The sequence below is a fragment of the Rhinopithecus roxellana genome, chromosome 1 (assembly GCF_007565055.1).
Source record: "Rhinopithecus roxellana isolate Shanxi Qingling chromosome 1, ASM756505v1, whole genome shotgun sequence".
Taxonomy (NCBI): domain Eukaryota; kingdom Metazoa; phylum Chordata; class Mammalia; order Primates; family Cercopithecidae; genus Rhinopithecus; species Rhinopithecus roxellana.
The window spans coordinates 118,510,782-118,524,259 of record NC_044549.1 but is presented as its reverse complement, the minus strand read 5'-3'; the positions used below and the strand labels follow the sequence as shown (position 1 = coordinate 118,524,259).

Here is a 13,478-nt window from a genome sequence, read left to right as displayed (position 1 = left end):
CAATTTTTAAAAATATTTCCTAAATCGCATTAGTTATATTAATCTCTTAAACTGAAAAAGACTATTTTGAATGTCTCTCTGGAATTCGCACTTCTACAGTACTGCGGTAACGTATTGATAAGAATATTACTCAAAATCGATAAGAAGTTCCATTTCTGGCCGGGCGCGGTGGCTCAAGCCTGTAATCCCAGCACTTTGGGAGGCCGAGACGGGCGGATCACGAGGTCAGGAGATCGAGACTCTCCTGGCTAACACGGTGAAACCTCGTCTCTACTAAAAAAATACAAAAAACTAGCCGGGCGAGGTGGCGGGCGCCTGTAGTCCCAGCTACTCGGGAGGCTGAGGCAGGAGAATGGCTTAAACCCGGGAGGCGGAGCTTGCAGTGAGCTGAGATCCGGCCACTGCACTCCAGCCTGGGCGACAGAGCGAGACTCTGTCTCAAAAAAAAAAAAAAAAAAAAAAAAAGAAGAAGTTCCATTTCTATGCATGTTATGAATAACACAGATTATTCTGAAAGAGGACTAACATACGTAATATTACATATGTTATAGATACTGTTAGGTGTCTAGCCTACAACCATTTCTCCCTTTTCTCCTTTCTTACAGAACCTTGGCTGAGTTCAAGTAACTGTCCTCCCCAGGCCTTCTGCAGCACGGAAGATTGGCCCTGCCCCAATATCAGAGGGTGAATCCTGATTGGTCTAAGATGACCATACTAGTCCTGTTGCCTTCACAGTGACTAGTGAAGCATGTGCTTGTGTGATTTTAGAAGTCGGCTGGGAAGCAACTGGGAAGAATTTCCTCACTCAAAAAGAAGCACAAGAGAGAGGCCATCTAGTATCTCTTAGAGGTTGTCTGATCTGCATGTAGCCTGCAATTGCTATAAGTACTTTGCCACCTTGAAGTAAGCTAGCCTGAAGATAACCAATATACTGGATAAAACTTTTGTTTAAAGATTTATCTGCTCACCTCCTTCCCCACGACCATGGCGTCGCTCAGATGTAGCACCGTTGTCTGCGTGATCTGCTTGGAGAAGCCCAAATACCACTGTCCGGCCTGCCGCGTGCCCTACTGCTCTGTAGCCTGCTTCCGGAAGCACAAAGAACAGTGCAACCCTGAAGCTCGTCCTGCTGAGAAAGAAATAAGATCAGCTCTTCCTACCAAAATCATAAAGCCTGTGGAAAACAAAGATGATGATGACTCTATAGCTGATTTTCTCAATAGTGATGAGGAAGAAGACAGAGTTTCTTTGCAGAATTTAAAGAATTTAGGGGAATCTGCAACATTAAGAAGCTTATTGCTCAATCCACACCTCAGGCAGTTGATGGTCAACCTCGATCAGGGGGAAGACAAAGCAAAGCTCATGAGAGCCTACCTGCAAGAGCCCTTGTTTGTGGAGTTTGCAGACTGCTGTTTAGGAATTGTGGAGCCATCCCAGAATGAGGATTCTTAAAATGGATTATTGTGCTGCTTGCTCAAACGTGTGCTTGACTCCCAGAACCTGCCTGCTCCCTCTCCCAGGAGACCAGCTAGTGTGGGGGGCCCTAGACAGAAGAGGTTTCCAGGATGCAGACTAGGTTATACAGGCCTTTACCGGCATTGATGTGGCTCATGTTTCAGGCAGACGTGGGGCCCTTAAGGTGGCAAGTCCTTTATGGAGAAAAAACTTGACATTCAGATGGTTGTTTTTAAATGTTTTACTTTTGGTACAGTTGATAGACATCACAAATGATATCAAGCTTTACACTTCATATGGAGTTAAACTTGGTCAGTGTTACTAAATAAAATCAGGATGTGATTCTACTGTACATTGCATTATTCATAATTGTTTGAAATTACATTAAATAAATCAACTTATTAAATAAAAAAAAGATTTATCTGCTCAATATTATCTCTTCTGAAAGGTAGCTGTGCTCCATAAATGAGATTGTGAATCAGCTTTTTGTTAGATAAGCGAAGATATCAAACATCAAATTGGTTGTTGCAAATCAAATGTTCACATCAATATGTTTTTTGTTCCACATCTAATCAGGAATGGTGGTAATCTGTCTAGAATAATTTCCAAAGCTGCCTTTAGGTGTGGATTTATTTAATGCATTTGAGAGCACAGAACTTATCAGGGTAGATATGTAGAACTAATAACATAATTGGAAACTTATTAATGAGTGACATTTTATTTAGATATTCTTTAGTCTACAGAAAATGAGTGAATAGAACCACATATTACTAATTTAAAACAATTATCCAGATAATTTGCTTTTTTGAATAGCGTGAGTTTAAGTTTTGATGTTTATTAGTGTAATATCTCTATGGAACCATTTAATCATAGAAGGCTAATCTTTCCCTACAACATTCTCTGCTAAATAAGATTTTCCTGAGAAACATACTAGAATCCTTTTATTCTTGAACCGAGGACTCACTTATCTTATCTAGGCTGATTTGCTGGATAAGGCCATAGCATCAGTCTGTGTGAATCACCCATTTTTTATATCATCCAAAGATAAATTCTTTTCAACAGTGCAGCCTCTTCAGTAATCAGTCCCAAAAATATGTAGGTCAAAGGGGGAAGTGAGTGAGAGGATGCCATGGCTTAATTCCATGTATAATCATCACAGAAAAGTCACACAGACATACACACACACACACACACACACACACACACTCAAATGTCCTCTGACAGTTACTGGCGTCATGTTTAGATATGAGATGGTGTGTTTAGAACATGGCTTCAGAAATCAATACATCAACAATTAGCTGGGCATGGGTCACTGGACCTTAAAAAGGATAACAATGGGGTGGCATTGCCAGAGGAGACCCACTGTCTGGTTACCTGACAGGTGGGCATTACCTTCATAACAGCACAGAAGTGAAAGGAATGATCCTTGGCTCTATAGTTTGTTTTTTTTTTTTTCCGGAGACAGAGTCTCACTTTGTCACCCAGGCTGGAGTGCAGTGGCATAAACATGACTCACTGCAGACTTGACCTCCCGGACTCAAGTGATCTCAGCCCCACAAGTAGCTGGGACTACAGGTATGCGCCACCACGCCTGGCTAATTTTTGTATTTTTTGTAGAGATGGGGTTTCACATGGCTGGCCTGGAACTCCTGGGCTCAAGCAATCCCCTTCCACCCCCCTGTTTTCCAAAGTGCTAGGGTTACAGGCATGAACCACCATGCCGGCCTAGATTTAAAAATTTGATCTCCACAGTGCATCAGAGTTATCAGACTCTTCAAGAAGAGTACTTCATGATAAACAAACACACAGGGGACTGATATGTAAATCAGAATGCCATTTTTTTTTTTTTTTTTTTTTTTTTTGAGACGGAGTCTGGCTCTGTCGCCTAGGCTGGAGTGCAGTGGCCGGATCTCAGCTCACTGCAAGCTCCGCCTCCCGGGTTTACGCCGTTCTCCTGCCTCAGGCTCCGGAGTAGCTGGGACTACAGGCGCCCGCCACCTCGCCCGGCTAGATTTTTGTATTTTTTAGTAGAGACGGGGTTTCACTGTGTTAGCCAGGATGGTCTCGATCTCCTGACCTCGTGATCCGCCCGTCTCGGCCTCCCAAAGTGCTGGGATTACAGGCTTGAGCCACCGCGCCCGGCCTGGAATGCCATTTATTCATTTAAATAAGAAATACGACTGTGACAAAATAATGATCATTTTGGCATGTCCCATTGTCTTAGTTAATTTCTGCTGCTACAACAAAATACCTTAGACTGGGTAGTTTATAAACAACAGAAATTTATTGGTCATAGCTCTGGAGGCTAGGAAGACCAAGATCAAGGCACCAGCAGATTCAGTGTCTGCTTTATAGATGGAGCCTTCTTGCTATGTCCTCACACGGCAGAAGAGGGCACACAGGCTTCCTCAAGCCTCTTTTATAAGGGCACTAATTCCATTCATAATCCCCTCCCACAGGCCCCAACTCTTAATACCATCATCTTGGGGAGTTAGGTTTCAACATATGAATTTGAGGGGAGGGGGACAGAAACACTCAAACCACAGCACCTGTACATGCCTTGTATGTAGTTAATATTTAAATCAAATTATAACCAGAAAGTTGCTTGGTGAGCAGTGAGAAATTTGAATGAATGGAGTTATTTTATGATTCAAATCTTTGACGGCCATGGATTTTGATAGCTTAATTCAGTCATTTTCTTTTTATTATTATTATTATTATACTTTAAGTTCTAGGCTACATGTGCATAACGTGCAGGTTTGTTACATATGTATACTTGTGCCATGTTGGTGTGCTGCACCCATCAACTCGTCAGCACCCATCGTCATTTACATCAGGTATAACTCCCAGTGCAATCCCTCCCCCCTCCCTGCTCCCCATAATAGGCCCCGGTGTGTGATGTTCCCCTTCCCAAGTCCAAGTGATCTCATTGTTTAGTTCCCACCTATGAGTGAGAACATGCTGTGTTTGGTTTTCTGTTCTTGAGATAGTTTGCTGAGAATGATGGTTTCTAGCTGCATCCATGTCCCTACAAAGGACACAAACTCATCCTTTTTAATTCAGTCATTTTCAAAATCTATTATTATTTTATCAACAATATGCCATTTTTAGGATACAGTCTTACAAAGAACACATATACAAGTATACAGACACAAACATATAGATACCTTGGCTCTTCTCTCTCTCTGCTCTGATGGAACAAAGGTAGCCTATTCAGATCCCCACGTGCTCAGCAATCCCATATCCTGGAGGGAACCGGCAGAGGATGGGGAGAGGAATTCCAGTAATGAGGGAGCATATGCAGAGATACAGCAGGATGACAGATTGTGGCACACTTGTGGAAACTACAAGTCGTTGGATAAGAATGAAATATAGTATTTGTGAGGGGATGGAGAGAGAAGAGGCAGTAAGAGATCAGGCTGAAGAAACAAGCAAGAAAAAAATGATGAAGGAAGGACCTTGTAGACTTTGCTAAATTATTTAGATCTTATATAGAAAGCTATGGAAAGCCTTAAAAGCATGCTCAGCGGGGCCATAGCATGATCAAATTTCAGTGTTAGAAATATCACTATAGCTGAAAAATAGAAAATTAGGTTATCAGGAAGGGCACAATATATGCAAGGAATATTGAAGGCCTGAATTCCATGCTCCTAGTGCCCCACCCTTACCCCCTTACCCATAGGACTTCACTGCCATAACCAGTCTTCCAGATGCCAGCACCTGCATTGTATCACCTGAGAGCTATCTCCTACTGCTGGAGCCCACTTTGTTGGCTGTGGCAGGCTTGAAGGGTCAGAGAATGAATGTCCCAGCAACATCTTCTACATCTTCCCCACCCATTTCCTCCACACAAACAGCATTTCCAGCTCTTACAAAGAGACTGGTGTATAACTCTGGAGCATGTGTTAGGCCCATTTGGGATTAAACTCCAGTGGCCCACAGTGGCAGCTATCTTGATAACAGAACTTTTGGCTACTTGCCCTTCCTTGTCTCACTTCCCCATTCTTCTATCCTTGTGGTTCTCATCTCCCAAATAAATTATTTGCACTCAAATCTTTATCTCAGAATCTGCTTTTAGAGAAATACAAAGACAAGGCTACCATAGCTGAAGGATGATGAGGGCTTGAATTAAGCAAAGAGTGGGAGACAAGGGAAGCAAGCTGGAGATACATTCAAAGGATGTGAAGACTAAATAGAAAAGACATTGGAGAATTCCAGCATAGCGTACAGGTTACTGATTTGGGAGACTAGGAGATGGCACTGCCATTCACCAAGTAAAGCAACAGAGGAGAAGGAGAATTTGGGAGGGAAAAAAGATGGGTTCAGACTTGCACAGGCTAAGTGTGAAACAAACATGTAGAGATGAGAAGTAGGATATTGGATGTACCAACTAGAGCTCAGAAGACTGGCCTAGGCTGGACATATATACTTGGAAAAATGGGTTTTGTCATTTTGTGCTCAGCACATGAATCCTCTTCATATTAGGAGAAAACAAAAGATGAGTAAAGGCAGGGCCCCTTCCTCCCTTGAGAGAAATCAACAGGGGGGCAGATTACCTGTCCCAAAGCATTAGCAGCCAGGGCATAATCATGTAACCTGGACTTGCCCAATCAGATGCCTCTATCAGAATTTTTACATATTGAGAGAACGAAACACAGAACCAAAGAACAGTCTGATAATTCTGGGTGGATGTGGTCAAATTGAGAACCCTGTGTTTCTGGGGCAATGGCAGCAGCAATAATGTTCTCTCTTCTATAGTTCCCAACAGGTCAACTTTAGGGGAGGGATCAAGAATCCATGCTAGTTTACCATCATGATAGGAAATACAAGTCAAACTCTGTCTTTTTTTTTTCTTTCTTTCTTGAAAAAGGATCAGCGTTCTATTTCCTAACCTGGGAGGTAGGTTCATGACTGTTTTAGTTTTTGTTTGTTTTATATTAAGTATTCCTATGCATTTGAAACACCCTCTTGTACGTATATTTCACAATAAAAAATTTAAAACAGAGAAACATGTTTTTTCAATACAGGTAACAGAGGAGGAATTATGTACAAGAGTGAAAAGGATATACTATCTGGGATTTGTTTTGAAATAAAGGAGAAAAATGAAGATGACTCATAAAATGTTGATAATTGCTGAGTGACAGATATGGTGGCCTCTTGGGATAGTCTCTCTAAATTTTTTAATGTTTGAAAATTCCCATAATTATAAAGTATCTTGAGTAGGCCAGTGTGATAGGGAGTGGAGGATGAATTAAAAGAGGGAAGACACAGAGGCAGAAAGTGTATCCAGGGATCAGGAAGGAAGATTAATTTGGGGAATAATCCAAGGGAACCCAATGCCTCACACATTAAATATGACCCATATTAGTTGATTGATCTTAATTCAGAAAACTGGCAACTGACTGGAAATAGGACTAAACTTTGTTTAATAAGAAACCTAAGGCCTTGGAAATATCTGAAGACTTGAGTTACCAATAACCCCCAGATTCTTTCTTTTCTAGAAATTCAGATGCCTCAGATCTCAGATTCCCCACCTGTGTGCCACTAATGGCTCACATTTTGCTTTGGTAAACCATGAACATTTTCTTCTCCTTGGTAGCAATTATCATTCTGGATATTAGTAATTCCACTGTTCTGCTCCTAAGGCTGAGAAAAGCATTTCCCCAAAGTAAATTGCCGGTCTTGTAATCGATCTTGCACGGCCAGGATTTTAAGGTGCCACTTTATTCCCTTGCTCCTCAAGCTTTACAGAACCATCTCCACCCCCACTCCTACCCACATCCCTAAGAAGAGGAACATGGAATATGTTTCCAAAGGGTTGTCTGGAGAGGATTTGAGGGCCACAATCCCAGGCCACTAAAAAGAGCCAGCTCCCAAGAGGGGAATGAAGTCTCTGCTTTTCCAGGGTTTCCTCCCCTTCTATTTAGTCTGAAAAGTCTGGGACATACTGCATTATACAGCCTTATTCACCATTTTATCCCAGTATCCTATAAGGAATTTGATCAAAAAAAAAATCCCAGAATATAAACCAGCCACACCTGCAAATTTTATTACAAGCGTGTTGTTTGTTTGTTTGATTCAGATGGGGGAAGAATGGTGGAAAATTAAGAGCTACGGGAAGATTGTCCTCACAGCTCAGCTCCTCTGCTGTGGGCTTCTTTCCAGTTGGTGCAACAGGAGATCTGGGGCCTATGTTTGCTTTTCTTGGCATTCACAGAGGTAGTGTCTGTAGCTGAAGACACTGGGGTTGTTGCCAGAAGCCCTGCTGGAGCTGGGACTGTGTGCATCCAGGTTCCAAGATCTCATCTGCTCACAGCGATGGGGAACATTTTGATCTTGGCAAAAGCTCTCATGCCGGCACTCCATGTCCACTTGATTCTTTTCCCTACTTTTCTGACCCCAAGCAGAGCAGCAGAGTGACCTCTGGACACATGCAGCTGGACAGCACCACTGTCTCCGGAATTCCTCATATCTCCCTGGGGAACTCGAAACAGTGGACACAAACATGACTACAGACTGCTAGTGACCTGGCAGCACGTTCACAACAGGCCCCATGAGAAGAGAAGAGCAAGCCTTCCTTCCCCGGTGGCTGGTTCCACTGTCGTGCCTACTTCAGACACCAGGGAAGTGAATGTCTCAGCCATGCAAAATTAGCACAGTCTGAACACAGTTAGAAAACAAAAAACATTCTCTGTAAGTGGGAGATGTGACCCCCTTCTTTAGGCTGTTGCTGATCATTAACATCAGGGTGGGTGTTCTCCAACAGTGCCTGAGCCAGGCCCCAGCTATCATTTCGAGCCCTTTGGAACTATGGATGTTCCGGCCTATAAAGTCTTCCAAAACTCAGGTCCTCATTTATCACTCCACCCTTGACCGCCCATTTGTGAGACCCTCCAGCGCATTTCCCGCAACCGTTACCTCATTCCTTCACATCCCAGCAGCACCTCACATGCTCTTATACTCATGCACCTCAGTTCCACCTTCTCCTACACGCAAAGGAAGCAATCAGCTTCTCCTCCACTTCTGAGCTGGTGTTTCTCAACTCCCAGTCCACAGACAGGAGAGGCAAAATCAAACCACCATACCACAGGTTCTCTGTTTTAAGTGGGAGCTAAAGAATGGGTACACATGGACATATAATAGACAGATAGAGAAATAATAGACACTGGGGACTTCTAAAGGAGGGAGAGTGGCAGGGAGACAAGGTTTGAAAAATTGCCTGTTGGGTACAGTTTACTAATTCAGGTGAACGGCACACTAGAAGCTCAGACTTCACCATTACACAACATATCCGCTTATGTACCTCTCAAAACTATACCGATTTTAAAAGTTTTTAAAGCAAACTACTATAATAAATTCACTCCCCCACCCATTTCCTCCACACAAACAGCATTTCCAGCTCTTCTTTCCCAAATGTTTAAACTTTTTCTGGATACAAAATAGAGAGTTTAAAGGTTTTGGTTAATGATGTGGTTTTAGTTGAGAAACAGTCTTCATTTATGTGATATAATTTTTGAAGTCATGTTTATTGAGGTTTAATATGTGCTAGCTACCTGATTAAGTGTTATCCTATTCAATCCTTACAGCCACCTTTCTGCAGATAAAGAAATTGTTGTCCAGAGAGATTAACTTGCCAAAGGTGACACAACTATAAAATGGTAGAACTGTAATTTATTTATTTTATTTTATTTTATTTTATTTTATTTTATTTTTTTTTTTTTTGAGGCGGAGTCTCGCTCTGTCGCCCAGGCTGGAGTGCAGTGGCGCGATCTCGTCTCACTGCAAGCTCCGCCTCCCGGGTTCACGCCATTCTCCTGCCTCAGCCTCCCGAGTAGCTGGGACTACAGGCGCCGGCCACCGCGCCCGGCAAATTTTTTGTATTTTTAGTAGAGACGGGGTTTCACCATGGTCTCGATCTCCTGACCTTGTGATCCGCCCGCCTCGGCCTCCCAAAGTCCTGGGATTACAGGCGTGAGCCACCGCACCCGGCCAGAACTGGAATTTAAACTTAAGGCAAATTAAGTTCTGAAAATAATCCTGAGCCTAGAGCCCATGCTTTTAATCACACTATATATCATTTCCCAATCCCTAACAGCACCGCTCTTTTAAAATTTCTTGCCCTCTCTTTGTACTGCCCCTTGCCAAGATCATGATTCCCTACCAACTTCAAGGAAAGTTTGCCATATTACTCCATGATGTTAACCAAAACCTACCCCCCACCAATCTTTTTCTCTGCCATCACCCTACGGCTCTACCAAGGTTAATTACTCTGAGAACTCCTTAATACCCTGTATCAGTCAGAATGCTTTTGGCTACAAGAATCTAAACTCCCAACTCAGGCTAACTTCACTGATAAGGACATTTAGTTTACATAACAGGAATTGTTAAGGATAAATCAGAATTCATGGCTGCATGACTGAGCAGCTCCACAATGCCATCAACAATTCAAGGATCAAGGTTGTTTCTGTCTCCCCATTCTGTAAACTTAATCCTAGAGCTGGCTCCCCTCGAGAGTTGAGGGTGGCTGCCAGAAGCAACTTGCTCCACATTCTTCCTTGCTGTTGTCCCTGAGTGGTAAGGGGTCGGGGGGACTCTCCTCCAATTATTTCTGATTGGACCATATGCCCAACGCTGCCAGTAACAGGGGAATGTACAACATGATTGGTTTAATCCCAAATTCCTGAGCAGTTATCTGACAGCCTGTAGCTGCCAGCTCCTTCAGAGATTGCCTCAGCAAAGAGCATAAACTTTTCATGTACCATCAAGCCAATGATTAAGCAAGATGGTGGTTCTAGGGCCCAGCCATTTCCACCCAGTGCAAGACTCCTCTAGTTGGTATTCATTGCCCTGGAGCTCCTAACTGGAAAGGCAAAGAGTTTGTCAGATCTGCCTCACGGTCTGTTGGCTCTTCTGTGCAATCCTTCTTCCTCTTCTTTTCCTTTTACTGATGTTACTCCTTAATAAGCCTCTGGGACTCCATCTCAGCACCCCCTCCCCAGAAAACCCAATCTACAGCAGTACCCTGCTAGCTATGACTCCATCTTCACCTTCTGTCTCTATTCACCCACATATCTTGTACCTCCAGGAAATCCATCCTGTACCATCTACATTCCACCTCTCCTTCTAAAACTGTTTTTTATCTGCCTTAGGACCTTCAGTCCTTTAACCCATCCCCATTCTTAGTCCACCAGCCACCATCTATGTTCCCTTGCATCATGCCTTTGCCTGGACTGAATCTTCACAACTTTGCTATCATCTGATTTCTCCCTTCCCAACCCTTAGACCAATCCCCAGCCCTGGGAAAGCTATTGTAAAGCATCCTTTCTCCTCCTACGTCTACTGAAAGAAAACCTGAAAACTGGGTTTAATGGCTTAATGAAAAATCCATGCTATCTAACTTTAATTGGACCCTCAGGACAGCTAAGTAATTATTTTACTCATCTCTGTAGACTTCCACTGCATTAATGCCAAATGTTTTCTCTCTTCACTTCCTAATGTCCCTTCCTCCTAGTTTCTCCTCATACTCTGAGGAGTAATTGTTAACCTCCTTTTCCTGTTGATCAAGTATGTAGTCTATTGCCTTTACCTATCCAGATCCATCACACCTCTATTTCCCTTGGAGAAATGGCCAGCCATGGGCATGTGAATGAAGCCAGACCAACAAAACCCTTGTCAAAACTATTAAGGGAGAAAACTTTTGCTTGTTTGTTTTGAGGATTGCTAATCTGTAAAGAAATAAGTCTGGTGCTATAAGCCCCCATATTGTTCCAAAAGGGAAGAGCCTTTCTAAGAAAAAGCCAGAGGAAAGCAGATCAGGCCAGCTGGCACCCCATGAGACTTCAATTACATGTTCTAACAAATTCTCTTTATGTGTCTGTACTTTCAGCCAAGAGTCTTGATATATAAACTCCTTTCAATCTCCAAATTTGTCTCTATCTTTACCTATTCTGATGCGTTCTCACAGGCCTCTGACATAGGTACTGTTCTTGTTTGTATAGTTTTCCTCCTGTGCATTTTTCTTTTGGAATTTGTTTGATCACATTCTTTTCTCCAATGTCTTCTTCCTCATTTCCCGTATTCACAATTGGTATTGGCTGAATAAATGTTACCAAGCTATTTCAAAAGTGGGTCTTTCATGAAACTAGACAGAACACACAGAACACATTTCTGAAAGTGTAAGAATGTGGCTCTTTAACAGTGACTTTATTTGCAGGTGAGCGAGGGGGAGTCATTCCAGAGGACAGGGAGAGAACTTTGATGCAATTTCTATCCTTACATGTTCCTCAAAAGAATGCTAAGATCTCACCTCCTCACTCACTCCACCTCCATTTGGCAGTGAGTACACTCTTCAAGAATTGCCTTGTGGCACACAAAGGCGAGCAGAATATGTGCTGTACTATTACGTGTAAGAGATTCTGCAGAGTTGAGGGGACTTAGGAGGAGGGAGCAGACTGGCGCATATCAGCAGCCCTCAGCTGCCCTCAGAAACTTTTCAATGCCAAGTAGGGTTTGTTTGTTGTTGTTTTCATTTTCTTTTTCATTTAATTTTAAGTAGATAATATATTTACATGATTTAAAATTCAAATCTATATACAAAGATATACAGAGAAATTTCAGTCCCCTGCCCCTCCACCTTTTCCATCAAGTTCTCTGAAGTTTTTAGTTTATGGTTCTGTGTTAGTTTTTATTGCTGCATAACAAATTGTAACAAACTTAGTGGCTTAGAACATATTTATTATCTGATAGTTGCTAAAGTTCAGAAGCCTGAGCAGGATATTCATAGGTTTTCTGTTCAAGTCCTTGCAAAGCCAAAGTCAAAGTGTCAGCCAGGACTGCAGTCTCTCTAGAGCTCAAGGTCTTCTTCCAAGCTCATTCAATTCCCTATAGCTATAGGACTGAGGTGCTTGATTCCTTGCTGGCTGTTGACTTGGAGTCACTCTTAGGTCCTAGATGCCATCCTCAGCCTCTAGCCACATGGTCTCCTTCATGTGCAGTTAACAACATGGCTGTTTTCTTTCCTCTAGGCCAGATGAAAAGCATCATATTGACTGGTCCCATGTACACTCAAGGAGAAGGAGATGACACAAGGCATATGTAGGTAGTGGACAGAATATTGGGAGTCATCCTAAAATTCTGCCTACCACAGACTTCATTGTTGTTTGGCTTATTAAAAATAAAGGCAAAGCAAAAATACACCCACACACAGCTCACACACACACACACACACACACACACCCTTCCCCATTAAACAACAGTGGCATATAATATATACCTTTCTCCATATTGTTTTTTGCACTTAATTTTTTTATTGTTTTATTAAATATACTATATTTATTCAACCATATTTATATACCATATACCATAAGATACACCATATTTATTCAACCATTTTCTAACTCTTAACCATTTTGATTTTTTCCTATATTTTCTTTGCTATTACAAATAGTGCTGTAATGAATACTTTGCATAGCCTTTTTTTTTTCCCTGGGTCAGAGAAATGTGCTAGATGTTGTCAAATTCCCCTATATCAAGATGACACCATTTTGCTTTCCCTCCTTCAAGATATCTGGTATGATTTTGTTTGTGATTTTCCTTTTGTGAGTGAGGTTAAGCAACTTAAAGGGGGGATTTTTGTTCATCTTTCTGTGAACTGTCTGTTCATGGTATTTGCTATTCTTCTATTGGGTTGTTGGGCTTCCCACAGTTTCTAGAGGCTCTCAAGGGGGTTAGTCATTTTCCTGTGATATAATGGCAAATATTTTTCCCAGTTTGTCACTGTCTTTTGACTTATGTTATTTTGCTATGGAAGAAACTTTCATATATGTTGTTGAATTTGTCAGTCTTTCCTTTTAGGGCTTCTGGATTTTGAAACAGAGAGAAAAAGGCTTTGCCCACTCAGTGTTTATAAAGGAACACACTATGTTTTTTTCTTGTACTGCATAGTTTTGTTTTTTAAACTTAAATATCTAAATCTACTTGAAGTGTGTTCTGTTACCTTGTTTAAGGCATTAATCCAATGTAAT

General features: G+C 42.0%; 1 protein-coding gene across 2 annotated transcripts; it reads left to right on the top strand.

Moving 5' to 3' along the window:
* Window positions 1-974: 974 nt before the first annotated feature.
* LOC104658434 (zinc finger HIT domain-containing protein 3) lies at window positions 975-9,290 on the top strand. 2 transcript variants are annotated; one of them, XM_030938514.1, is made up of 2 exons: window positions 985-1,268; window positions 9,179-9,290. In XM_030938514.1, exons 1-2 carry the CDS (start codon window positions 985-987, stop codon window positions 9,288-9,290), a joined length of 396 nt encoding a protein of 131 aa, XP_030794374.1. The 2 variants fall into 2 exon arrangements, with proteins under 2 accessions (XP_010357097.2, XP_030794374.1); XM_010358795.2 differs by lacking the exon at window positions 9,179-9,290 and having other exon boundaries at window positions 975-1,863.
* The last annotated feature ends 4,188 nt before the right edge of the window (window positions 9,291-13,478 follow it).